At 40.4% G+C, this 27,950-nt stretch overlaps 1 protein-coding gene across 1 annotated transcript; it reads left to right on the top strand.

The window, feature by feature from the left end:
• Positions 1 to 620: 620 nt before the first annotated feature.
• LOC140941999 (uncharacterized) lies at positions 621 to 27,012 on the top strand. Its single transcript, XM_073390993.1, has 11 exons — positions 621 to 1,296; positions 2,706 to 2,870; positions 3,977 to 4,228; positions 5,752 to 6,358; positions 6,703 to 7,066; positions 7,629 to 7,662; positions 8,391 to 8,645; positions 22,692 to 22,945; positions 23,782 to 23,949; positions 24,252 to 24,410; positions 26,782 to 27,012. The coding sequence occupies exons 1-11, from the start codon at positions 714 to 716 to the stop codon at positions 27,010 to 27,012; spliced, it is 3,072 nt and encodes a 1,023-aa protein (XP_073247094.1). The 5' UTR covers positions 621 to 713.
• The last annotated feature ends 938 nt before the right edge of the window (positions 27,013 to 27,950 follow it).

Below are 27,950 nucleotides of genomic sequence, written 5' to 3'. Positions count from 1 at the left end.
ATTGGGCTGCCTGTGCTGGCACCCAATCTAAACTGAGTGGCGTCCGGCGTCTGAAAAATGACGGGCGGATCACCTTTCCCGTCCCCTCTACCATGGAGCAACGTTTTTAGTTGTTGAGGGGAGGGTGGGTCATTAATAGAGAGATTAAGATTCACGTTTATTACAAACGGCAAACGTCAGATCCAAGTTGAGAATTTCTCAGAATAGAAAATAAGCAGATAAAAACAGTCCCAAACGATTCCTATGGTTAAAACTGACATAAAACTACTTATTTTTGTGTAGAAGCAGTAAAGAGTAAACGGAAAATAAGGGGGAAACTGGGTCACGTGGTAGAAATTCACGTCTGCCGTCTGGCGTAAACGTGAATCTTAATCTCTCTAATAACAAAAATCTTGCTGACAGACTTAAGATGAAAATGCGCAAACTGTTTTATAAACAAGATAAATGTCACTAATGTTCTATGTCATTACTTTGTCAATAAGGTGAGCCGTGGTATAAAGAGACGTGATGTATAAACTCAATTAGCGACATTTTTTGTCACTCTGTTCTGCTGTAGGGATCCGTGTGGTGTTTATATTACAAGAATCTAACTCTTGACCTCTCTAAAGACGTCACGGTGTCACATTTTGTCATGTACAAAAATGCTGACAATTTTTTCCGGGCTGGTTTTTCGCCTTCGCTATGCATGAGTTTTCTATATCTGAAAGAAAAATATGCCTTTTGCCTGTAAAAATTCGCTCTGTTCTTCAAGAACATTCAACAATTGCTCAATATGTCATCGAACGTTCTTCGACAAAGCAAGTCTGATACAGTGTTCACAACAAAAACGTGATACATGCGAGCGCTGCGAAAGATCATCTACCGAATTCAAACCTAACTGGTACCTTAATTCCGCCCAAAATAATCCGAAAGATCTTCATAGTGCTGCTTGTACAGGCAATTTTCAACTCGTGGCTGAATTTATGCGAACTGAGTTTTCAGACCAACCAGGGAAATCTCACCTTTCCCGATCAAAATTACAATACGGATACACGCCGATCCATTGCGCGGCTTTCGGCGGACACTACGATTGTCTTAAGCTTATGCTCAGCCATTCAGATGGAAAACCAAATATTATTGATCCCGAAGACGGGAGAACACCGGTTCACCTAGCTTGCTGGAAGGGACACGCAGATTGTCTCAAGCTGCTTCTCAGTAAAGGAGGTAACTTATATCTTCGTGACCACAATAGGGATACACCGATATCATTAGCACGGGATTACGCCTGTTTGTCGATAATTCTTCTCCATCTTGCTGGTAAGTGAATATGAAAAGCGGTGTTGTGTTATTGAAAGTTGTGGCTATATTGATTGATCATGTGTTGGTTTAATAATGTTAGCTAGCGGTGTGTGCAGCGCAGTGAGCAAGAGTTAAAGCTTTCTCTTTATCCATTAAACTGTGATCACCCGATGCAAGGTATTGCCAGGGGGCGGAAGTATTTTCCCTATGATGGCCTATACGGGTATCTTTTTCAGGCTTCGAGTATATATGAAAGGGTAGGGAGTTAACTAGTTAAAGTAAAAATTTGTCTTTGGAATCCGGTGGCGTTGGAATCCTAAATTCAGCTCTAGGGATCCAGAATCCCGCTTACAATTAGAATAATGATGCAACAAAAAATGCATGTTATGGTTCAATGATTATGCTAGGAAATCTTAAAAAGCTCTGTTTACATTGCAAGCCAGTCTCAAAACAAGCCACATGACACAAATGACACCTTGCATTATGGAAAAAAATATAATCATTTGCATTTAAATGACAAAAATATACCATGCAGTTAGTGAGCTGTGCCATCATTAAATTCCTGCTCTACAGTACGGACTCCAAGTTCTACGGACAATAAATCCGAAATCCACAGAGTGCAATTCAGAATCCAAGGCTGTCTTGGATTACCTTACATAGGGCGAGAAGGAAGTTTTTTCAAATAGCTAAAGTAAACCATAATTCCCACCATTTCCGTTTCGGAGGAAGCCGAGTCAAACTTTTTCTGTTAGTGCAAAGATGCTAAAAATTCACTTATAATGTTTTTAAATGATTACTGAAAGATCCGTAAGTTACTCAGTGGGGTGATGTTGATTCAATCGATCGGATTTGGGTATCAAGGCTGTGATTGACATGTTCTGAAGACTGACCAATCAGACCTGGCAGACGTTTCTTTCCCTCCCTCCTCGCGCGCCCCTCGCGTTTCACTCGCGCCTAAATTCCCTTTTCCTTCCCTTTCAAACGCCTGCCACGCAGGCTAACTTTTACTAAGTTTGTCTACCATGAATTTCAAAAACTCCCGATGTTATGTTCTAGAGATTAGTGCATGTGTTTTGCAAAAATTTTCTTTAAACACTTTAATCAAGATGTTTAAAAATTCATACTTTCCCTACCTCTGCGTAGAATTTCTTCAAAACATTGGCCAGTTTCTCGGTATTCTCAGGATGATTTAAATGAATTTTGGTGTCTTTTTCCTCTCTGTTACACTTCAATCTTGTGCAATAATTTTTCTTATTTTATTTTTAAAAATAACAATAAATACGCACCATTTAATTACTTCCTTAATTTGCTAATGCGCGTTTTAAAAACTCCTAATTAATTAATTCATTCATTTCCAGGTATTGTACATGTTGTATTTTTAATATTATGGTTTCACCTATCTGAAACTCAAGTGTTTAATTTAACAGATTATCTGGCTACAAGTGAGGAGGCATCACAGAAACCTGTTCTCAAGGCCATGGAACTCGTGTGGATCAGACTCCGCAATGAGTATGGTGTAATTCCAGATCTGGAATCATGTGATTTTGAAGAGATCGATAAAGCACCTCTTGTCTGTTACGCTGAGATTCCAGGTAATTAATTATCTTTTCCTGTAAATGAGATATTAACCAAAATAATTAACAATTATTCCTCGAGCCCGAATGGGCTTTGAGCAAGAGAGGATAAAGGGGACAGAGAAGGCATCCCCCATACACACCCTATTCCATAGGTAATTCGTCTCGAGTTATTTTTAACACCACAGATCTCAAGGGGTATTAGACAACAGCCAATGACCCACGTTTTATATGTAGAAAAAAACGCTTAGGCTTACAACCAGGGGGGGGGGGCTGCTTACAACGTAACCAAATCTTTAATCAAGGAAGTTTTTTTGCGGGGGAGAAGCTATTTGGAGAATTGTGCGTACCTCTGAAAAAACCCTTGCTAGGCCCCTGGCTTTTTTCCTTCCACTCCTCAAACGAAATAGATAACACCCATCGAGCAAATGTTTTGAGTATTCTTGCATTTCTTTCCCGCAGTTTTGGTCAGAAATCAGCCTTAGTTTTGCCTTCGGATAGCGGTGATTGCCCTTTTTTTAGTTCACTCTAGGTGGTCTTGCCTGGAAAAGAGGTTGATCAAGAGGTTCAACCTCGTTTTCACGCAAATGTAACCTCGTTTCTAAGCCGTCAATATACCATCGATTCGATGGTATTTTGCTCGGATCTTCCAAATTTTGTCAACGCCGGTTGGTTATGAAGAATTAGCCGGAGGCTTTAAGCCACTCAGAAACGACGAAATATTTTGAATGAATAATAATTTGATAGAAAATATTAGAAGCATGTACAGTTATTGGAAAAGGTAGCATTGTACAATGCATTGATGCATAGACATTGAATTATATTTTGCAATCGGAACTGGCCATATTTGTCTAAATTTAGCTTGCCTATAAAGAAATCGAAAGAAAGGATAGGGTGGTCATAATTCAGACTATTCTTCACAAACTGTCCTTTAATTTACACTTCTGGTTCGTATGGCAAATATATACCGCTATATACCTTTAGACAGTAACACAGCGCTTAGTATATCAGGATATTTATTAGTCGAGTATTCATTACCTAAACAATGCGAGGCACTCCGTGTTTTTTGTTTTGTTTTGTTTTGTTTTCTTTTTTTACAACCGGTGTTACTTGTTTCTGCACAGAGCCCGAAGAAGCTAGAAATTTGCAGTCAAAGGGAAAAATTCCGGAGGAACACTCTTTAGAATGTTTGCCAAAAGTCGAGGAATCACTAGACTCTTGGCTTCAATTTGAAGAAGTAGTTCTCAAGTGCAGGGAGAGTAAGGATTTCCCACCTTGTGTTCAAAAAAACAAAGTGAAACAGATGATAGACGTGGATGAAACGTTTGAAGGAATGCTAGACTTTTATCACAATAGAGGCTTGATCATCCTCCCAGGTAACTCGTTGTATTTCCATTCTGTGAAGCATTGTTTTGGTAACTTGTGTTTTGTATTGTGAGTTATACAAAGTAGATCAAAGTATTGAACGTAAGTTAAAGGTTCTAGGCTTTCATCACAGCCAAACCTACCCGCGGCAATTAGCCCAGAACTATAAGCTGAGCCCTAATGATCAGTTTTTGTACTTAAGACAACCAGAGGAGTTACCGCCAGTAACTGATTAAATCACTCCTTACCCCTCCCCCCCCCCCCGGAGGGGTGGGGGCACTCAAGGGAAGTTTGGGTATCTAGGGGGGCTTTCCATCTAGGCAAAATCTCTGGTTAAAAATTCCAGGAACATTCCGGATCAAATGGAAAGGTTTTCCAGCCATAGATCCTTGTTTGCAATCTCATTGCTTGCGAGAACCAAAAACGCAACAAATTTATTTCATATATCATTAACACTCATTTCTTTCACGGGAACATATGAACCCACAACTGAGCTGCTCCCAACGTCAGTGGCTTCATAGCTCAGTTGGTAAAGCATCGCAACGGTATCGCGAGGTCACGGGTTCAAACCCCACTGAAGTCCTGAATTTTCCGGTCTAACCGCGCGTTCCATTTGCGGTTACACCGGTCGAACCGGAAATTTTGCCTTCCTTATTACTACTTAATCTCGCCATTTTGGCGAGAGAGTATTTCGCGGGGTTTTATTTTTGCGATTTTAATACGCAAATATGAAAAGAGGGCATTTAACTTCGCGATTTTAGCGTTCTCAACTTCGTTAGATTTCTAAAAGAGTCTGAAAGTTTCCAAATTTCTAGGTAAACTGGAAAACTGTGTAGAGGCTTTACAAGTTAACGTTATTTCACTTACTGAAGGTACAAAACGGAGCTAACCAGTAAAAGCAGTTAACAAGTTATATTTTCTATACATATCATGAATATGTTGCTGTTATTACAAGTGAATTATTTTTTCCTGTAATTTGAATTTTCTATATGAGTATTTAATTTGCGATTTTTTTTACAATCGCGAAAAACGCAAAATTAAAGACCCGCGAAATTTAGTACAAATAAGGTAAATGGAAAGCACCCCAGAGGTATATTTGCCGCCGAAGTCTCTAAGACAATAGTTGCTAATTTCGCTACCCTGTTTAAGACAAGAAACTTTATTGTATGACCCTGCAGACTCGTTTCTTTTTGTATACAGACTTTTCATACTAATATCATGAAACTAAACTTTTTTGGAAAAAATCGTTAGTGTCACAAATGCAGACCTGCAGCCTTCACAGTTTTTTAATAGCTTCCGGTCCAAAGACACACCCTGTAAAAAAGCCAAATAGTGAAATTGTATACCTTGTTTAAGACTCGAGTCCCTGAAAACCATACCCTGTTCAGCGGCACATATCAGTCTACGCCAAATAAGGGAGTGACCCCGGACTCCTTCCCTGAATTGGCCTGTAACACAGAGCTAGTCACCGAGATTTAAGAATAATGTCATTATCAGGATCATCATTTTTTTTTTTTCAATGATCTACCTCCAGGAAAGCTAATCACAGCAGAGAACCAGAGCTCCGAGATTAACGACTTGGTAGTAGTCAAACCCCAGTACCTCGTGGATTTGATAACCAGCCTAAATAAAGAGCCAAATCTCTTGGTGTTTGCTCAGCGATATCAGCTTCTGTCAAAGAAGCTGCAAGATAAATGTATAACCGACATCGAACGGGAACGAATCTGCAGAGACCTCGCCAGCCCTGTCTCAGAAATTGTTCGCAGTTTAGAAGAGTTTGATTTGCTGTGTCCCATTTCAAAATTACCACAAGTTACTGAACCCAAAAGCCACGGTGAAGGTCACGACATTGAGACAGGGATAGGAAAAGGGGAATGTTTGAAAAGAAAATGGAAAAAACTTTGTGAAGAAAACTGGCGTGGCATTTGCGACTCGGATAAAGTTCTTGTGTTTGATTTCTACAGGCCTCTTCCTCCTTCCCTCTTTCAGTATTTCATCGATCGCATAGCCGTGGAAAGTAAACGAAGCTATGGCATGAGGCCCATCAAAGCCAAAGAGATGGCCATCTTCTCTTTTGGTGACAGCTTCTTCTTCCTTGCGGAGACATGCCCAAAGTTCAACCAGATTAACATTAGTGTAAGGTAAGTCAACTTACCTTACGAAGCTGCAACGTTAATTACACTTTATTTTGGCCTGCGTAGCCGGCCGGGGATTGTTGTGTCTGGGGTACTTTCTTGGCGACGGAGATGACACGCGAAAAACTGATTTGACTAGCTCCCAATCTTCACGCGGCTCCGGCGCCAAAAGCTACAGCACCTGCTCGTTTCTCCCGCCAGCTACCCAGGCTAACTTTATTTCTTTCTTTGTTAAACGCCTTTGGTTAAACGAAAATCGTTGTTGCCTTGCTATCGCTGACGTTGACCCTTTGTTAATAGGATTAAATGGAAAGAAAAGAATTAACGACGGTTTGTTTTTCACTCGTTAGGTACAAGAATGGAAAGAAGTTGCATGAATTGTTCACCACTCTGATGACAATAATGTCAGAAATTTGTCAACACCAGTTTAGTTCTCTTAAGTTTGGTTTTGGGCCGATCTGCCCCATCAAACAATGCCCAGGTTTGTCCTACCATAGAAAGGATCTCCAGTCAAACTCATCTTCTGAAGTAAGCGATGGTGAATTGGATGGCAACTCCACGTGCGATGACTGGGCAGATGACAGCCTTGTCCTTGGAGGTCGCGAGATCCGTCCTCACGTTATCTGCATTGACCCTGCCGAGTCGTCCAGGCCTCTATGGTGCAACAGTACTCCAATTCATGAATTCGAAGCAATCAAGGAATGGCTTGTAACGGTACTAATAGCCTAATGAATACTCAGTCAAATGTGCACGAGAAAGGGTTGTATGCGGGGGGGACGGGCACTTCTTTATTTGGTGAACAGAGTAAGGTTTTCGGGATCTTTAGTCATAAACGGGGTATACAATCTCACTAGTTAGCGTCTTGAGTCTTAAACGAGGTGATCTGGTTTGACGTGTGACGTATGACGTATGACGTATGACGTGTCATGTGTGAAAGGCAAAAATTATTTATCTATTAATAATTACGTATAGCTTGCGCGCAGGCCATGTTAAGTACAGTGAAACTACTTGATATCGTTTGGTAATTTCTTTTTTAAAAAAAGAAGAGATTAACACGATGGAATGCCAGTAGTATGTTCACGGTTTCGTGAACTTAAGACCTGGGATCTCAGCCATTGTGTGTTGAGATTCGGCGTCTACCTTGGTCTACCTGCGGCTCAGGCTTAGTCAAGAGCGTGCTGCGGTGGATGTAAACTTAAATATTGCTTCATTTTGTTTCTACCTGGCTTATCGTGCTCATCGTATCTTTAACTTTGTTTGATTCTTACCGTCTCAGCCCCAGGATTCTGAAGGTTCTCCTTGTTACTCCAGTAAGTATATTTTCCTATTTAAACAATTCGTCTTTATCGTGCATGCTTGTATTGTAAATTACCGCAGCAGGGTTAGCGGAGTTAGGCAAGTTGGCTCGGCTTTGCCTAGTCCTTAGGCCTCATCATTCCGTACGGCCAATGTTTGTCGGGTCACGTGATTCGAGCTAAAGAGTAAGGCTTTTCCCGCCTGTTCGCCTCGAATACGTCACCGAGGTGAACTAATCGAGAGGGACTGGAAAAAGAACGTACAAAGACAAGGCAAGGTTCACCGCTGGTTTGCAGAGCATAGATCGCGTTTTTGTTCCAAGGTTTTCCTGGACCGGACCAATGCTCCTTCATAACTCAGAGGAGTGAACGTGCTTTGTCGTTCAAACGGTTCGCCCCTCGCGTGGCTCGAATGACCTTGTAGAAAACTAAAGGCGGTCCCGTTTCTAATTGGAGATGTAAAGACAATTTTGAGTTTAAAATTTTACCAATTGTGAAACTAACTTCATACGATGTCTTAAAAGAAATAGTAGAGCAGTTTTATCCCTTAATTTTGTTTGGGAGGGACAACACTTTTTTCATTTTTAGGAAGTAATTATTTATAGTTTGCTAGAATGTAAGGCAAGGAGTTTTAAGATATTTGAAGTGACAATATGAGGATAATACTCTTCTGAGCATGAAATTGTGGAAAACGTCCTAAACTTTTAAATTAATAACAAATATTTTTTATTTGATTTGAACAGTTAGCCGATGCTGTCAGATTTTCCTTGCCAAGACAGCTAAAGATTGGAAGTTCCTAGGCAGGTATCTTGGCGTCAACGATAAAATCATTGACAACATTTGCACAGAGAACGATTCGGAGGACGAGCGGGCCTATCAAGTCCTGAGAAGCTGGCTTCACTTAAAGCCGGGACACGAAGCTACTGTTCAGATGCTGATGAAGGCTTTAGAGGAAAATGGTGATGTGAAGACCAAAGAAGCCTTTAAACGTCACTTGAGTGAGCATAATTAACTCGTGCAAAAGCGAAATTCGCTTGGCGGCCGATTATATAGTGAATGAGACCCTGCCAAGAGAAGATCTTAACCCTGTTAGAACAAAACACTCTCTCCCCCCCAGCGGCGTCTTTGTGACGGAGGGAGGCTCGGGCGAGGGTAGAAAGAAAGCGCGTGGGGGACAACGGGAAGGGCAAGAGAGGAAGTGAGGCTCCCGCCTTTTTACTCTTCCCACCGTCCAACGCGCGCTTGCTTTTTTTTATTATTATTGCTGTTTTCGTTGGAATACCCAGCGAGAGCCTCTGCAGATGAGAAAGAACAAAACATGTAGCTTTCAGTTTTCTTTTGAAATATCCTATGTCTTGCTATAATTGTTTATGTTATTCTAATCCTTTAGGCGCCGAGTGCATGGGTCCCTCGAGGTGGCTAAAGGAGCCAAGATGTCAGTATGTACATAATTCCGAATAATCAGTCGCTATCAAAATTCTGGTCTTATCACAACCTTAAGCATAACTCGATGCGGAAAGAACAGGGGAAAACGTAGCTAGGAGTTTAGGAGTTTAAGCGAACCGTGGCTCGTTTCATGTCATTCCAAACCAATAGTCTTCTTTTTTGGCTTATGGTATCCCCTATGCCCGTGGATAAAAGACCACATTTATCTCTATTTCAATTCTTTTTATAATGCCTGTTCTTCTTTAATTTTATGAAACGAATCTGGTATTTTCGAGTTTCATATGTGACAAGAAGACACGGCGTTTATATCCTACAGAAAGAAATTAGAAAAGGGTGATAATAAATTAAGAATTTTTTTAAATGCAAGTATCTTACACTTTTGATTTTAGACTGCTCTGCGCCTGAAAGTTAATTCTCGGGAAGAAAACGAAATAGTGGGGTTGTTCTAAATTAATAATCAAGTGAATTAAGTTAAGAATCAGCTTAAACATTTTGGGATTTAGAAAATCAGATCAACAATCAAATCAACTTACAACCCCATACAGAGACCTTTAAGATCTCTAAGTTAAAATATGTCGTAAATTTAAGTAAAATCAGATTTGTTTCTTCTATTAAGTTATTTGTCATCTAACAATTATTTACAGTTGTAGTTACTCGTTTTAAAATTTTTAACTTTCAATCAGCTCCACGCAAAAAAAAAAAAAAAAAAAAGTGGGGAAGGCTCCTGCAACTTGAGGAAACATTTTCGTATGTCTTTTATTTATTTGAAGTGAGTGACACTTTTACTCCGAAACCCCCTTTCCAGTAAAATCTTGTAACGAGTTGGAAAGAGTCACCCGTCAAGCTTGTTGGGAAAATTTGCGCTCGGTTCCAAGCCTCCTCCGCTCAATCAGACAGCTTAGGGAAGAGGCAGTTCAAAACTGTTCTCATTCGCGTAAAAGCCACCGCGCGACGACTAAATCATTTAGATGATCGCCTGCTCCCTTTTAAGACACTCGTTAGCCATAAAAATCCTCAGGGAAATTCTCTAGGCCTTTTGCAGGTTACAAGTCTACTTAACAACGATGCACACAAGTTTCCCCACCCTCCACCCCTTCAGGGGCACTGGCAATGTCTCCATGTGCTCACCCTATGCCTCATTCAAAATCTTTTAATTTTCACCCATAAGGTGAAAGACATAACGCATTGGGTGGCCTCTATGCGAATGTGAATTAGTTCCTATTTTCTGTCAACCTTTTCCACATCATTCTAAACTAATTTAAGTATTTAATGATTAATTAGTACATTTTGGTCTCATAATTAGGGAGTTACTATAAAACGAAGACGGGGACGACAACGAGAACGGGCAAGAAAGCAATAGACTGAGATTAGCAACAACTTTACACGTGCGTCACGCTTTTTTTGTTCATTTCTTTGCTCTAGTTGCCCGACTACGACATGAAACTTCCTCTCTCGTTTTATTAAGACAGCAATTTTATTTTTATTTTTCTAAATTTAGATACAGTCCTATAGGATTCAATTCTAGAAAATTTCGCCAACATTTGACAAGTTGAACGAGATGGCTCTCTATGTTACCGCATCACAATCTTTTCTGGGTGACGTGAGTGTACCAGTCTATTAAGCAACATTATGTGGAGAAAAGTTGTTCTGAGAAAGACGGTTTCCCTCCTAGCTGAGTCAACTTCTATTCAGCGAGCGTTAAGATGAGAATAAAGTTGACCCCTTCGCCCTTTCCTTTGCCCAAGCCAACAGCGCTTGCGCATGCTCTGGCTGTCTCCCCTTGACTGCATGAGTTGACCCACATATGTGATCCACAGTGTTTATGTGTAGAAATTTTGGCTTGGCAAAAGGGTGACCCTACCATCGAAGAAGGTGCCCGTCTTATAGATTTTTGTGAAACTTCGCACAGAAGAAGACATTTATCCATGAATTTGTAGCGCAAGGCATTTCAGAAGAAAATGCCGAACAGGGCTGAAATTCGATTTAGAGCTGAAACCATTGTGATGTGATTGCCACGTGACATTACTTCCCATCGCCCAAAAAATAATACCATAATAAAGTTAAGTCTAAGTGTAATCCATGTGTCATAATCGTTTTACAATACAGATCGATTTGCTTAAGTATAAGAGATTCAAAGATGGAGGGTGTGCCTATAAAAATACTGGGTCGAGCCTCCTTAATGTCAAGTTAAGGTGGCCCGAACCTATTTATATGCGCGTTGGTTATGTTTTTAAATCGCGTTTTTCGGTAGGAATGATTTAACCGATTTCTATGATTTTTGGCATCCGTAATAAAGAATGGTCGAACCTTAAGAAAATGCTGTTTATTTTCTTGTAGGTATTAAAACGATTGAGATATTGGCACACGTTTAAAACCGCATTTTTACAAAAAATGTCAATAATTCACGGAAACCGTAAGACAGATTTTTCTCTAACTTCGGCAAATAACCCTCAGAGCTCTCTAGTTTTATATCTGTAAGTTTGAAGTCAATCGTGACCGTAGAACTCGCTGCACAAATAGCTGGTCAAATTTAACCTTAAAATGCAATGCTAACACATTTGTGAAAGTTGACGCACGGATAGAGGAACACTGCCGGTGGACTATCTCCTATATTGCCTAGAGCTTCAGTGCAAGAAACTGAGTAATCAGAAACATACGGCGAATACAGTTCGCAATACAAGAAGAATAACTTTGTGCTGAATGCGGGGCAAGATATAAGAATTTCTATTTATCAAACTTACTTCCTATTTGTCCCTCTCTTTTCGAAACCTATCTTAACAATTCAAATTATATTATCTACGAAAAACTCTCAAGAGTTTTTCGCGTCGTGGTTTCCGTTTTGAGGGGAAATAAAGCCATCAACTCCAGTACTTCTAACCATCCATTTTTCAGCTGCATTGAAAGCCCTTGTACTTGGTAATTTATTCAAGGTTTTTAGACTTGACATCAGTCACATCACATTCGCACGGGAAGTTTGCCACTTGGGGACAAAGACGAAGAAAATATGACAATCGTCTTATTTTTTCATTATCCCCAATGACAAAATGCCCGTGCGAATGTGATGGCAAATCTTTCAAACCTGAATAAATTACCTAATACAAGGGTTTTCGTTGCAGTTGAAAATGGATGGGTTGAAGTACTGGAGTTGGTGGCTTTATTTCTCCTCAAGACGGGAACCTTCAGTGCTAAAAACTGGTAGGAGATTTCCGTAGATGTTATATCGTGTAGCTTTGATAAATATAAGTTATTTAATCTTGCCCCGCATTCAGCATGAAGTTGTTCTTCTTTTATTGTGAACTGTATTCGCCGTATGTTTCTGATTACTCAGTTTCTTGCAACTGAAGCTTTGGGTAAGAATACCCTTGCAGATAGGAGATAGTCCGTCCGCAGTTGTCCTCTATTTGTGTGTCAACTTTCACAAAATAATGTGTTAGCATTGCATTTTAAGGTTAAATTTGACCAGCTATTTGTGCAGCGAGTTCTACGGTCACGATTGACTTCAAACTTGCAGATATAAAACTAGAGAGCTCTGAGGCTTATTTGCCGAAATTAGAGAAAAATCTGTCTTATAGTTAGGGTTTTGAAATTATTGACATTTTTTGTAAAAATGCAGTTTTAAACATATGCCAATATCTCAAACGCTTTTATACCTATAAGAAAATAAATAACATTTTCTTAAAGATCGACCATTCTTTGTTAAGGTGCCAAAAATCATAGAAATCAGTTAAATCTTTCCTGCCGAAAAACGCGATTCAAAAACATAACCAACGCGCATGTAAATATGTTGGGGCCACCTTAAATAAGGATAAACTAACGATGACTACCTAATATAATGAACCTGAACGAGGATTCTGACATCGAAGTTGACAATTTAATGATCGACATGGATCTCTAGACGGCCTAGATGAATCAATTGATTGACTGGATATTCCACCATTTATAAACTCTCTTGATATTTTCGCAGAAAGCATGTTAGTTTTTTAGAGATTTGTTACAGAAATGAAAATAATCGCCTGTCTCTCTTTGAAACGCCCTATCTTGGACCTCTAAAATTAAGTAAACGCCCCGGGCATGATTAGATCATTTACGGTAGTCCACTTTTTGAACAACTGGCGCCTGATGTCTACATCATCTTGAACGATGCCGCTAAGTTTGACACTAGACTTCTAATATTTAACAGCTGGGAAATATCCGCGGAAAATTTACTTTGCTTGTAATGACACTGATGACGGAGGAGATTGATAGGATAAGCAGAGTGACAGATATGGAAATTCGCTGTAAAGGAAAGAAAATAAGTTGTCAAACATGCCATCAGAGTAAACGTGCATTAGTGAGCAAGATATATTTGTATAAAATGAAAAGTCATGGCCTCAGAGAAAACATCTTTCTGTTGAGCGAAACATTTCTAGGTGAGTTTCAACGTCTTTCTTAGGGCCTGTTTACATGGAGGTGGGGGACCCCAGGTAGGTTTGGTAACCCGCTTTGGTGGGGTAACCCCCCTGTCCATATAATCTCTTATTTTAGTATGATCGGGTTTACCAGGAGCCCATAACGTGGAGAGAGCAACTTCCATGCGCTAGTGTCACGGCGTTTCCACGGACCAGTTTATTTTTAGAACGGTTTTGGCGCGAATTGCGAATATCTTTTAAATGCCACAAACCAGTCAGCATAACCTACTTAAGAATTAGTTCATGCGTCAGCGTGCGTATGTCGAGATATTGAGCACGCGGAGAGTTTGGAGAGCACGAAAGAGGCGTAAGAGTTGCCGCAGCCGAGTGCAACTCTAGCCTCTTGAGTGCTCTCTAAACTTTCCAAGTGCTCAATATCTCGACATACGTACAGCTGCAGCATGAACTACTTGTTTTATAACATTATCATTATCGTGTTAAAAAAATTTTCTCGAGGTGTTAGTTTGCTAGCGTGCTCAACAAGAATATGAAGCACGCTCGCGCTATTAAATTTGATTACGTGAAAATTCTAGCTATGTTATAAAGACCTATAAATGATACAGTTTGCCTTTTAATAACCTTTAGTTTTCGTTTTTGATATCTTATACTTCGAATGCGCCCATAGACATGGTGGAGATTATATTTTTGCGGGAAAAAGTGCCCTAAAATGTGTCTAAAAATAAACTGGTCCGTAAAAACGCCGTGACATAGGCCTAGTATAGAGTTGCTCGCTCCTGATTATAGGCTCCTGCGTTTACATGATAGGTGGGGTGACCCGCCATATGTTACCTCACCTATCTGGAGTCCCCCACCTTCATGTAAACAGGCCGTTATAGGTGTTGGCCTGTTCAGATTATTCTTTCTCAATTTTCTTTGCGCCCGCTCCGCCTGCGAGCAGAGCCACCTTTTGTCTTCTTCCTAATCGCGCGTGGAGCTGCCTGATTCGCTTTAAGCCTGTTAAGGTGGGAGCCCAGAACCATGTCGGCGCTGTTTCGCAGACGGACTTAACCAGAAGTTAATCTTCGTCTGCGGCGCAGGCTACCTGTTCCAGGCGTTTCAGGCGTTCAGATAGTGGAGTGCGAGCCCCGCGCTGATTTTCCTGCTCACAACTCTTTGCGCCGTCCCCACGATCTGACAGCCTCAGGTAGCAATACGCTTAGCCTTCTCCAGCCGTTCAGATAGTAGAGCGCAGGCGAAAAATTGACGGTGGAAATAAAAAACGAGGGGAGACTAGGAGCAGGCTACAATTCGTTACTTAGCCTGCGAACAAGCTCTCCGGGGCGCTCTAGCGGGGGGCTGGAAAAGGAAAGAGCTGGCAACTACGTCTCTGGTATTTGAATTCCACCTCCAATTCTCCTGGGCTCCCTGTCGACTGAGCTGTCAGATTTCCGCCAATCAGGGCGAAGCGGAAACGAGCGCAAATAGAAACAAACATTGAAAAGCACGTGCCAAGGGTAATGACAGCATTACTAATGTCATCTCTGCCAATCGGCATTTCGCATCGAGTTTTTCAATGTAGATATTTAAATTCCAGAGACGTAGTTGCAAGCTCTCCTTCCTTTTCCCACCCCGCCGCCAGAGCGCCCCGGAGAGCCTCGTTACTCTGAGGATTCAACATCTACTCTGGAAAAGGATCAATGTTTTCTTACCTTGCTCAAATAAAACTCTGGTTTGTATCCTGCACCTTGGAAAATGACTTTGACTTTACATTGGGATCATTACTGGGAATGGCTTCCATCAGAATAGCTTGGCACTTCAACTTGGAATTCTGTGTCTTTCAGAAACAAGGAAATTGCAGTATGTATCAGTCGCTCATATTATGAGAAATAGCAAATGTACGCCTCCTCTATCATAATTAGACTGTTTTGTAGACACCACATGAGAGGTAACAATACGGTAGCTTTAAATCACATATTCAATGCCTGTGGAGATGGGGTTGACTAGTCCCGTCCCTAACAGCGTTTTTCCCAGACCTCCACTGCCGTGCATTTCGGTATCCGAGATCAAAGCGAGACCACGTGACCCTCAACCAATAGGCCGCGCGAAATAAAAAGGTGTGTGCATGGACTAGATACGTGTCGAGCAAGTGCGAAGGCATAACAAATTAAACACTATTTTACTCACGTGCAATCGGTAAATAATGATAGCCATGATCAGCAATATCACAAATGCAACAATGGCAATGACTTGCCATGTTTCCAGTCGATGACTTGATAGTTTTTTCCGTTTACGTGGCAACTGCTCTGCCCCCTCATGAGTTTGTACGACGTAAATGTTATAAAGAGTAAGATTTACTCTTCCCTCGGAGCTAGCGTTCCTCAACGTACTCTTAAAGGTTTCCACTGTCGAATTAGAAAATGCTTTGAAGCAGACTTCAATACTCGCGCCCTGGTTGTTTGACGGTGACTGATCCCTTAACATAAGCTGATGGCTGTCTGGGACTAAAACACATTGAAATTATCAACGCTGCGTTACTGCCGAAAACTAACGATGGCCGAAGTTGTTTTGTTTTTACGTGTTTGGTTGTTCATTTTTTGCTGAAAAATAATGTAACTTGATAAAAAGCTTCAGTATAAAAGCTGTGAAAGACAATGATTCAATGAATTCTAGTCTAAATGAGAGAACCTTTGCTGATGACACTTTTCAACATTTTCACTTAATATGTTAGGGGAGCTGAAAAAAGTTAACCTTGAAGTTTTTTTGACTTGTACCCTTAAATCGTTAAGTACAAAACTCAAGAAGAAATATAATCCTAATATTCTTCGAACTGAGAAATCGTTTTCGATGTTATGCTTAATCGAGCAATATGGTCCTAGCTCAGAAAATGATAATCTATCTTAATTGCACAGTCATATTCCCTTTTCGAAACTGGCCATTGAATGTATTCTTTTCCTGTTTATAGCTAAAAATTTGTGTTTAATTTTACTCAACCGAGAACAAATAACATTTCAGATTTCTTACCTTCTAATATCACAAAGTATAAGAGTACAACCCAGTGAAGTCTGGCCATATTTTCGCGAAGTCAGCGGACGTCCCAAAAAGACGGAATGCATAGAAATTAACTTGACCAGGACTAAGTCGCAATAAGAATGTCTCGTCCCACCTTATTGGCTACCTCGCGCGAGAGGGTGTATCATTTTAAGCCTTGTTCGTGTGCAATCAATTGCAATACCAATATTGCGAGCTAAAACTTCCCTGTTTGTTTTTGTTTGGTGAATGGAAATTTCTCGACCCTAGTAAAGAATTGTTACTGCCGAAATGACCACTTTAGGCTAACTGAGAAAACAGTTACGGCCTGTGTCAGCTGAAAAGACGTGAAATGTTAATCTAAGAAAGGTGAAAGCTCGACTGAGATTTTTTGTTTTGTTGCCTAAGGGTGTTTGACACCTTTGCTCCTCAATGACTGTCAAGTCTTGTTCATCTTTTGAAAGCAAAACCTAATTAGGCTAAATTTTTCCTCTGTGATGTTGTTAACTGAACTCCTAGTGTTTAAGAATTGATAGCTTTCGTAAAGTTAAGAGGGGTAAAATTCAACTTGCACTTATGTTTTTAGCAACATCTGCGAACATGTAAGAAGTTATAAGTGAGTTATGTGTCCACAACTTCAATTCCTCGGGTGCTTCGAAAACTTGAAGTGACAGTTCCTTGAGCATTCTCTTCTAAGAAGGAAAATTAAATTCGTAGAACTGAAGTTAATAACAGATGTTTTATAAAAAAAAGTTTACCAACCAAGACTAAGAAAATGAGCTTAATTAAATCTTAATTCGGCGTCTAAAATCGCGGGCAAACTTATTCTTCTGCCTGTTCGAACTTTTCAAACATTTCGCTTCCTAATTCTTCCTGCTTTTACTTTAGTAAACTGTTATTATTATCGACCAGAAAGCTAATTCTTAAAAAAACATTTGCATACGAATGGGTGCTTCATGTTGTTTTGTTTTACAGCCGTCACCTCAAGTTTAAGAAGTGCATACAGTGGGCGAACGTCAAATATCTACTGCTCCAGAATTTTCTGAACGCAAATACAAACAGCTACAACACAACAAAAACAGTTTCGATGTAGCTATTTTAAAAAGCCAGTAGTTGAAGAAAATAACAGTTCTTTGGTGGAGCAAAATTATGTTACTGTCAGTAATGACTCTTCTCTCTTAGATCTGTGGATGTTTCTTGGTAGATTCAAATTGCTGGAGTAGTGTGATATATTTCTAATAAATTTCCAGCATTTATATCATGATTTTATTTAATAAGATTCGCCCGAAAAGCCCACCTTCTTTCCATTAAAATTCTAACATGACTTCGAGGCTTTAGGGTCTAAATTGCAAATTTTTCGCGACTTCACTGTTTAGCAATTCCCAGATGAGACTTCAGCACAAAGAAAACCAAAACAAATATAGAAATATGACCAGAAAACCTCGGAGTCAAGTTAGAATTATAATATATCGAACCTGGGCTATTCTTGACAGGGTAACCATCACGGCATACGCCAATTACTTCGGGCCCGTAACAGTCCCCTCCTCCCCCCCCCCCCTCCCCCTTGAGTGATAGACCACCACACGGGGAACTCATCCCCTACTCTTAATGAACAGTGTCAGGTGGTGTGTGGGTTCTTTAATGTCCTACAGAACTCATTATATGTGCAAGGGCTACGGCTTATCGTCCTTGTTCGAAAAGACAAGAAAGTCTAACCGTTTGCAGATGTCTTAACAAAGACTGCATTTTCTCCTCAGTTATTTTAAGATCATGAGTGTTGGTCCGGCCGGGGTTTGAGCTAACCGGGCGCCGGGTGGCGGTGATAAACCTAAGAGAATGAAATTGACTCAGCTTTACCATTCTGTTTGCCCCCAAGTTTTGGAAAAGTTATTGTTTACAAAAACTCCCGATGATGATGCCAATGATGCAGTCCTTCCAGAAGCATTTGAAAACAATTAATATTGTTGATGCAAAATTCGGGGAGCGAACAGAGTGTATTATGGGGGATTCGAAACTAGAGAATTATATAAAAGTTTATGTTTTTACATTCTCTTGTTTCTCAAAAAGTTACAAAATTAATTTGGATCGGAATTTTTTTTACGTACAATGGTAACTAAAGTGAGTTGTTTGTTTAGTCTCATTTGATCAATCGCGATTTTTTTTATTCAAAACCGACTATAAGCCAAAGTGTTAGTCTTCTCTTCTTTTAAAGTACTTCCCGCTTCTGTAGGTGCGTTAAACCTAGGTCTTAATAGGGGCGGTGCCAACAAAAAAACAACAAACAAAAACAAGTTGATATTTGATTATGTTCCCTCTGTTGGCCAGCTGACAGGAAAATAGATGATACCGTATGTCCGAGCCATCCAATACATCCAGGAACTAGTAAAATTATGTTACAAACAAGAATCAAATGTCGATATTTTTTTTATTAGTTTTCAACGATGAGAGGACAATAGTCTATTCAGGACTTTCAAAAAACCCTCGCCTTTTAAGCGACACTAAGAGTAATCCTCCTTTGTGAAAATGAGTTTGATTTGAATGAGGAAAAAAAAATTCATTTTGGCACCAAAGGCTTCGCACTCAGCCTCGTTTTAAAGCAGAGGATTGGGGCAAGTCTGGAGTGACCTATTTCACAGCAGCATTTTTGGGAGAGGGCTTGGTACACTGGCTCATACTATAGCCACCACGCCAATCAAAACTCTTAAATTAACTACCCTGTATCAAGGAAGCACAAATACAAGCGCAGTATGTATGAGTACATCCTAAATTGTTCGCGCCATTTCTTTTTTTTTTCTTTTTTTAGCGCGGGTCCCGTGGGAGTGTGCTTAATACAAGTTTGTACTTTCGCTGCATCGCCATTATAGATCATTTCCAGGGTCCCCTCCTACTAAGCTCTCGCGGGGACTGAGTTGGGGAGAGCCCTGGTAAAGAATCTGACTCAAACTAGCTTGTATTCGAGGCTGATCCGGGGTAATCGTTTCTCATGCAACTGTTTTTAAATATATTCTTCCGCACTTGTCTCTACTTTACTCTACTAATTCTTGCCCGCTATCGAGAATACTAATATGGCCTATTTACCAAATATTACAAGGCCATCAGGTTTTGCAATCCCTTCCCACTACCACTCACTACCCACCACCTCACCTCACCCCCCCCCCCCCCCCCATCGAACGCACTCCCCTAATTTACAATTATTACTAGTTTTAAAGATATTCTTCCGCACTTGTATCTACTTTCAAGCTAATATTTGTCCGCTATCGAGAATATGAATATGGCTTATTTATCAGTACTTTACGATGATCGACCATGCATGAGCAAATGAAAGCGATTTTATGTTTTCTTTGAAACAGCCACTTTGAAACTTCGCCGACTCTTTACAAAAAATCATGTTTAGTTGTTCCTACGTCACCTGCCCAATTTGACTGCTTGCATTATTTATACTCACGTTCTCTAAATTTCAATTCATTGATTCGTAGTCTACACCCCCTAGGAGACTCGTTGGTAACATTCATTCGGTGTATTTTAAAGGCTTGTAGTACAATAGCTCCTCGTACTATTATGACTGAAGAGTTATACGCTTCATACATGAGACAAATTCCTTATGGCAAGGCTGCTTCGAAAACATCATTTACACTGGCGCTTATTTCTTCTATTTGGAGGTGCGTAAAAATTTAAATGTTTTGCAAGCACGACTGTCTTCATAGCAAATTCAGAATATTCCTTGAAGCGCGCTAATAGTACTTTGGCATTGCAATTACACACAGGAAATCATCACTTACAGTGTATTCTTATTACTAGAAGCTGTAAAAAAGTAGTGTTTAGAAGGGAGGTTTCAGTAAAACGCTATAATGACAAACTTCTGCGTAATTCCCTTGTCACTAAGCTCTATCCGCCTTTGCTCTTTGCCCTTAATTTCAAGTGTTTCCACGATTCTAGAATTGTACCTATTTGCTTTGTGGTCAACGGCGGAAAATTTGTAACCCTCCGTCGATAGAAAGCATCAACTTTTGTGATAAAAGAATGGCTCACCCTTAACATTTTCAAACTTAGTTTCAGTTTTAAGTTTTTAAGGCGACTTAATTAAAGACTCTTGATCAAGTTTTGAGAAAACAAATTTTAATTATTCCCATTCAGGAAATATTCCATCAACTCTTTCAACAAGGTACCCTTGAAATTAGTCTAATTAGTTAAAACTGTGTTAAGGCATAATTTTTAGTCAGTAACACTGGGACGGATGGAAGATCTTCAAACAGAGCTTTTCTTTTGCGCGGAAGTCTTTTATAATCGGCCTAATGAAGAGAATGGCAAAGAAATAAGTTTGCCTTTCCTGTATGTTTTCATGCGATTTATGATCATCGATTTAGTGTTTACAAATGCTTTTATGGTACGTTCTCTGAAGAGGAAATCTGTTTAATTAATGCAAATATCTTTTAAGGTTTTGTAAGTCATCACTGTTCGCCTAGGTCGAAACTTGGGGGATTCTTGGGTGGCGGTTAAACATTACGTTTGAGTAAACAAAAGGGGCAAAGAAAATAGTTCCGACAGCGAACTAAGGATTTAACGTTTGTTAGTAGTTTCTTCAGTATACTGAATTTTTCACATCTGACTAAGTTATTGTCTCAAGAGCTAAATCTATAGGGACTGCTTTCAAGTTCAAATTCGAAAAAAAATGTTATCCGACTGAAAGGCAAACAGATGCACAAAAATAATAAACTAGCGCTTTTTTGAACCCGTTCTCTCGAGCTGTTCTCACTGTTATCGCTGACATGTTCACTTCTTCACAATCGTTCAGTGTTACAAAATGTCCACTGAGACATCAAGCATCTTTCCACTTTTGTGCGAAACCGTGTAGAGACAAATTTCGAAGCTAGAATTCTAGGCCTAATTATGAAAACAAGCACAGGTCGAGGTAATTGAGTATTTTGACTCATGATGGTTTCCCGTGGAGAAGTCAGTAATGTTTCATGAAGAAACAAGCTAAGTGTGATTTTAAAATTTAAACCATAGAATATACACAAGAATGCCATGTATTATGTTCTATACTAAGGTTTTTTCAGTTTTGAGAAACCCTCGTGATTATCTTGTTTCCTTGAAACCTAGGTCAAAACGTTATCACTTTCAGTTAACATCTTTAAGATGAGTTTTCGTTTTCAACATGATAGAGGTGACTGGTTACCAAAGCCGGCAAACTTCAAAGGATGATCTCTTATGGTTTTCCTTGCACCTTGTACACTAACTATGTTTCCAAGGAACGTGTTGACCCTAACCAAAATAATTTTAAAACTAGGCTTCCCTGTTGTGGAACAAAGGGGTTTTGTCCGCAAAATAACAGTTACACGCTCGATTAGCTCTCTCTCTAAAATAAGAGTTGTTTTCTATCCAAGTGTTAACTCAGTTTTAGCCACAAAAAGGGGAACCCAACCCAAAGGATTTCTATCGCCATTGTAATCTCCTTACCAGTGAAGCTTACAATTATAGAAATACTGACAGCATGTGCCCTGCATGTGCCCTTAGGGACACACGTACGTGACCTCTTTGACTGACTTTTCGATACTTTTGATCTGAGATACTAACCTGGGTACCAGAAGTTTTTTTCTCGAGCGACGAGGAGCTTTGTCGGCCGCAGGCCGACACGTCTTGGGCCTTTGGCCGAAGGCACGAACGGCGAAGCACCGAGAAAAAAAACCGGAAACCGCGCATGAAAAGCCTCTGGCACCCAGAATACTGAGATACTTGCCCTTAGTAATTTTTGCTAGTTTTGGGGCAATCGCGCAAAGTCATGTGTGAGCACTCTCATGGTTATCTTCACTGTCTACTCGAAATAGAGAGCTTGGTTCAGGCTAGACATGGATATATTCTATTGTAAGGGACTGGTTATTATTTATCGCCTGGGGGGAGAATTTTAGGGGGGATCACTTGATTTTTAGGAGAACAAAAGGAGGGATCAGTCGTAACTGAGAACCCAAAAGGGGGGATCGCTGAAAACTTTGGAAGGAATCTGGAATCCGGGAAACTTTTGCTTGTGGGATCCGGAATCCTTGTCTTTGGAATCCGGAACTCATGATCAGCTCAAGGAATCCGTGCCTCTTATTTTATTGTTGTTGTCGTCATGGTTCTTTAATTTTCATGTCGACGAATCAACCCTGAACGTTTATTGACTTCATCTCCATGTTATTATTCCAGTCTTTCCACTCCTGTTACAAGCAAATCAAAATCAAAGCAGTATTGTTCCGTCTCCAACAGTAACCGCTCAGCCATCCTCCTCATCTCCTTCTCCAACACAGCTTACTGACTCTAACCAATCAGTCACAACGACCAGTGAAGATGCAACAGAAGAGACAGGGGTGTTCTTCCTGAAGTGGGACTTGTGGCAGTTAGTTTCTCTCGCTGGCTTGGTGTTTGTTGTTATTCTTTTAATTGTCATTCTTGCTCTTTGTGTAAGTCAGAAGCCCCTAGTTTTATTTTTTGTATAAAGTCTTCTTTTCGAGCGAACGCCCTTATGTTAGCTTAGGGTTCCTGCAGCTAGCCTTCGAACAGCAGACGCATTTCTGGTCGTCGCTTCTCTCCCTCCCTCCCTATTTTCGGAGGGAGAGAAGCGACGAACGGAAATGCGTCTGCTGTTCGCAGGCTATCCTGCAGCCCAGTTGAAGGCCATTTTAGTTCGAAGACAAAAGCAGTAACAGTGAAATTGGATATTTTCTAATAACCCCATACGCATTTTAACGTCACAAGAGCGAATTTCACCATCAAGCCTCTTTTTGAAATTGTAAATTTTCAAAGTTTTACATAACTGAATTCGTAGGCTAGTAGAGTTAGATAGAATACCCATGCACAGAGTGTAAATTTGAAGAATGTTGTTCGTAAACGAGGCTTGGCGGTAAAATTTGCTCGATCGTCTGACACAAAGAGTGCAATCATCCATGAGGGCTATTTGGGGAGCAATTGTGGCGCAGTGGTGAGAGCACACGGTGGCCCTGGTTCAAAGCCATATGTGGCTTTAGTTTGTTTTCGTTCTTTCGTTTCCTCCAAGAAGTTTTTCTCCGTACGGTTTTTCCCTCTACTAAAAAGAAAACAACATTTAAAAACTCCAATTCGACCAAGAATGGTAGAAGAAGAATCACTATCTGGATCTGCCACCTCTAAATCTTTATTTATTTTTTATTTATTTTATTTTATCTCTATTTTCCTTTTCCTTTTAGGCATTGCCACATTGTATTGTTCTACTCTAAAGCTAACGTCCAACAAAACCAGATATCTTGCGATTCTTTTGCAGGTCAGAAACAGAAAGTTGAAAAAAGAACTGACTCGTGAAAAGCGAAATGCACGAGAACAGCAGGAGCATCTTCAGCAACAGGTGCCGTCAAGAGCCGCTTTTTCCATCATAGCTGCATCATCAGCGGAAGAACTGGCAACGATTCTTCAAAATGAGAGGAAAGGGCAGGTAAAAATCATGTCGCCTCTTGAAAACGACAAGGAAACTGGGGCTAGCTAACTGTCGCAAAGACTTCTGGGCCTGTTACTGGGAATACTGGGAAAAAATGGCCAATAGCTAAATAACACGTTCCCAGAAACTATTCCAGATTCCTCGCGAAAGCTAACTTGGCCCAGATTCTTTGTCGTTTTATAAAGTGGGGACATTGCGCAAGGTTTTTATATAACATGATTCCCATCGATACTTGTAAACAAAAATAATCCTGTTTCTTGACAATGATAAATGAACTACGTTCTCTTTTCTTTTGCCAGATCGAGCAATTTTTGAAGCGAACCGATGGAAAAGACAGAAAGGGAGATAGGTTCCACAGTTACACATATTCGGCCGGCACCTCACCGAAACTTTTCGATATGTTAAGAGGGCCCCAACTCGCGGCTTTGCAACAGCATCGTCAGAGTGCTAAGACTCAGGTGAGTTCTTATATAAGAAAGCCTAGCCAACGAGTAAACTTTCCATTTGGGGAATATCGTGGAAGTCATGGGCGAGCGGCACGGGGAAAGATTTGCCGCTTAACCTCACGCTCAATCGCGCCTTGCATCGCTTGTGATTCGAAATGGAGAGTTTGTTCTCCAGGTTAAAGACAGTCAAGACAGTTGAAGTACAGTCCGTCGTTAATGACTAATTAACAGAAAAAAATGAGACCCACGTACTTTGAAAATAAAAAGATAGACATGAATGATTCCATTTGGGGAAATTTTAACATGTCAAGTGTGGAATCCCTGTGCTCTAAAGTTCCCTGCTTTCTGAACCACACCAGCTGGCGTGGTTACATAATGATCAACCGAAAGCTTTATCTTGGACTATCTTTGTTCCATCTTTTAATTACCCTTCGACAGTTTTAACAGCACAAAGCTTGTTACTTGGGCCGAACAATAACTGGCAGTCGTAATTTTTCAATTTAAGAATCCCTAGTGGTGGCAGAAGGTACGTTAATGTGAGTGAGAAGCTAATCTTAGGATTATCATTCGTTGAGATACTTTTTCCTTGCCTTATGAAGCTTCGTCAAAGCCAATATATATTTACCGCAAAGTAATAATTGGCGACAATTTAACGCCTGTAATGGGCTACTGAAGCCAATACAAGAGACAGGAGTAAGGACCGCCTTTTGTAAGTGGTCATTAGCCACACCAAGAGCTCGAAAGTTTAGCCTTTTGCACGGCAAAAGTAGTGCCTTCTCCCTCGATAAGGGCCAAGCCCGCTTTCCACTCTGCAGATCAGCGCTCTACCAGCTAAGCTTACCCTGCCAAAAGGTCTCGAAGTTTTCGTGCTTAGAACAGACGGTAGAGGGCATTACTATAACCTTCACGAGAAAGGAAAAAAGCATGAAGTGCATGCCAACCTCATCTTTATTTAAAAATCGCATTGCAAAATTGGTGCAATTTGGCAAAATGCAGCAATTTTTTACAATCCATCAAATTTGTACATAATGTTTGATAATGGTTATACAGAGTACAATCATATACTATCATTAATGTCTGAAGTATTTAGTTTCAGCTGTTAAGTCAAGATTCCGAAAATGGAACAAAAAGAGACTATCGTAAAACGAACCTTCGCTCGGGGTCTTTGCAGTCCCTTGAACCTGCGAAACAAGACAACAAAACGAAAGAATCATCCGCAAAAAGTAAGAAATCAAGAAACAAAATTCTCTCAGGACCTTCAGCCATTTCACCAGAGGTTGGTAGGACTATTAACAGTCATTTGCCCCATTTGTCATCTATATGAGCATTTCCATTCCATGCACGTACTTCAGTGCTTTTGTCAAAGAGCTTCAGGGGCTATTAAGGTCGTTTTTACCAAGGTTTTGTTATTGTAATGGAAAAGTTATAGGCCGTCTATCTATGCAATTTGTTCTAATTCAGCTTTGATGACTCATTTGAGAAACAGCATAATTTTGAAACTGTTGTCTTGAACTGTAGCCTGAAATTTAATTTCCGCTTCCGCTACATTTATTTTTAAATACATTTGATTATCTGATTGCATGCAGATACTTAGTGACTGCGGGTACTTAGTGACTGCCTGTTTCAGTCTAACTTCGCCACGCCTTTTATGCAATTCAAAGTGATAGCAACGGAAATTTCGAAGTAGTATTGTTCCAATAAAAAAAAATCGTCTGAAAGGGTACATTCTCCCTGAAGAACTTACATCAATATTGAAATACATTAATATTCCTGTTTATCTCCTTCTGTCGGGTGTCTCTATATTCCAACGTTTACTTAGAGTGACAGATTTACTATCCCTATTAAGTGGGTTGTCTAAGGGTGCGTTCACATTTAGTGCTAGGGCACTAGTTCCCCGGCAGGGTACAAAATGGTGCTTTGTCCACCCTCTGGGTACCCAAGTTGTCTTTCGTCCATTTTACTCCATCAGCAGACGCCACTTTTGCAAAAGGAGCGAAGAAGTTGACTGTGGGTAAAATTCCTCGCAACCAACGGAAAACACGTACACACAGGGACCTGGTGCCCACTTTAGTGCCTGAGTACAAGGTCGAGACCTTGTACTCGGGCACCGGAACCGTGCCCGAATGCTAGCGCGGGAACTTCAAAAAAGGTGTGTTCACATTAGTGCCCAGCAAGTATTGTGCTTGGGCACCAGTGCCCGGGAACCAAGTGTGAACGCACACGAAGTACTCCTTCCTGAAAGGAGCCCCTCTCTTTGTTAAAGATCTCTCACTTGCAAATAACGTACATTTGCATAATATTGTACTTCAGTCTGAGACAGAGGATACAATGCCCTTGTAACTTCTTGCCTCTAAGTGCGGTGTTTTTCTCCGTCATTTTATAGGAAAGATGCAAATCATCTGATTCAGTCGACGATAAACTCACTCCTAAAAAAAGACAAAGAACCAGCGTCTCTTTCGCTGAACCTCATCGCTCCTCGAGCCCTGAAGGGCGGGAGGACGTATCATTGATGACCCAAGAACCAAAGCAAACGGTATATAATCAGATAGGGTATTTTTCTGAAAGCCCAACAGAAGAGAAAGGAAAACAAGCTGTCATGGATTTTCGGCTATAATCTGATTATCGTTGTTATTGTCCCAATTATCAGATCGTAAATTAGTTCCATAAGTTAGCTTAAAAGTTCTAAAACACTCACTATTCTTCAGTGGCTTCCCTTTAGCTTGAATTCTTTTAATGCTTTGTAACGGCTAATCACAACATAACAAATGTGACTATCATAGTGATAATGCTGATGATTATGATGATGAAGAAGATGATGATAAAACGTAGTTTAACATAGCCTCCCACGCAGACGATCTTTGGAGTTCGTCACCCGTTCCTGCCCACGTGACGAACCCCAAAGAACGTCTGCGTGGGAGGCTAAGTTTAACACTGATTAATGAACATTTCAACAAATGAATTACAAACGTCTCTCGTGATCGCCCTTTATCATATAAACTTTGGTTTTGTCTCCCTGAGAAATTCCAGATCTCAACACTTAACTTCGATAATCCATAATGTGTTTTTGATGATGGCAAAGCCAGCGGCTGCTAATAGGTGATAAATAAATGGCTCGTTTGCCATAACTCTGCTTGCTTCTGGTTTGGCCATTTGTCAAAACTACCGTATTTACTGGAATTTGAGAGCGGGCGTTTATTCGGGGTGGGCGCTTATTAAATTCTAACCATTTTCTGCTAGTAGTAAGTTTATTTCGTCAATTTATCCCCTTGGAGGCTGGGCGCTTATTAACGTTTCCTACCTATAGGGTAGGCGGTTATCAGTCTTGGTGAGCGCTTATTCGAGATTGGGCACTTAATTGAACCTATACGGTATATCAATTAAGCGGTAAACAACATCTTGAGAACAATTCGAGTCCATGTTTCTCATTTCCTCATGTCCCATTTTAGGAGCGCCTTTATGAACACCAGAAAGACGCAAGCCCTTATGAAGGTAAACCAAACAGCAGTGACAACGAACCAGACTATAAACCCAGCATAATTTCTAAAGTGCAAG

The sequence above is a fragment of the Porites lutea genome, chromosome 6 (genome assembly GCF_958299795.1).
Source record: "Porites lutea chromosome 6, jaPorLute2.1, whole genome shotgun sequence".
Classification (NCBI taxonomy): domain Eukaryota; kingdom Metazoa; phylum Cnidaria; class Anthozoa; order Scleractinia; family Poritidae; genus Porites; species Porites lutea.
This window is presented reverse-complemented; position numbering and strand designations above follow the sequence as displayed.

Excerpts from the sequence above, each read along its gene's own strand:
- LOC140941999 (XM_073390993.1), top strand. The coding sequence starts at position 714 with ATGCCTTTTGCCTGTAAAAATTCGCTCTGTTCTTCAAGAACATTCAAC. Across the intron at positions 7,663-8,390 it reads AGGTTCTCCTTGTTACTCCA|TTAGCCGATGCTGTCAGATT; the intron begins GTAAGTATATTT and ends TGATTTGAACAG. Across the intron at positions 23,950-24,251 it reads AAAATGAGAGGAAAGGGCAG|ATCGAGCAATTTTTGAAGCG; the intron begins GTAAAAATCATG and ends TTCTTTTGCCAG.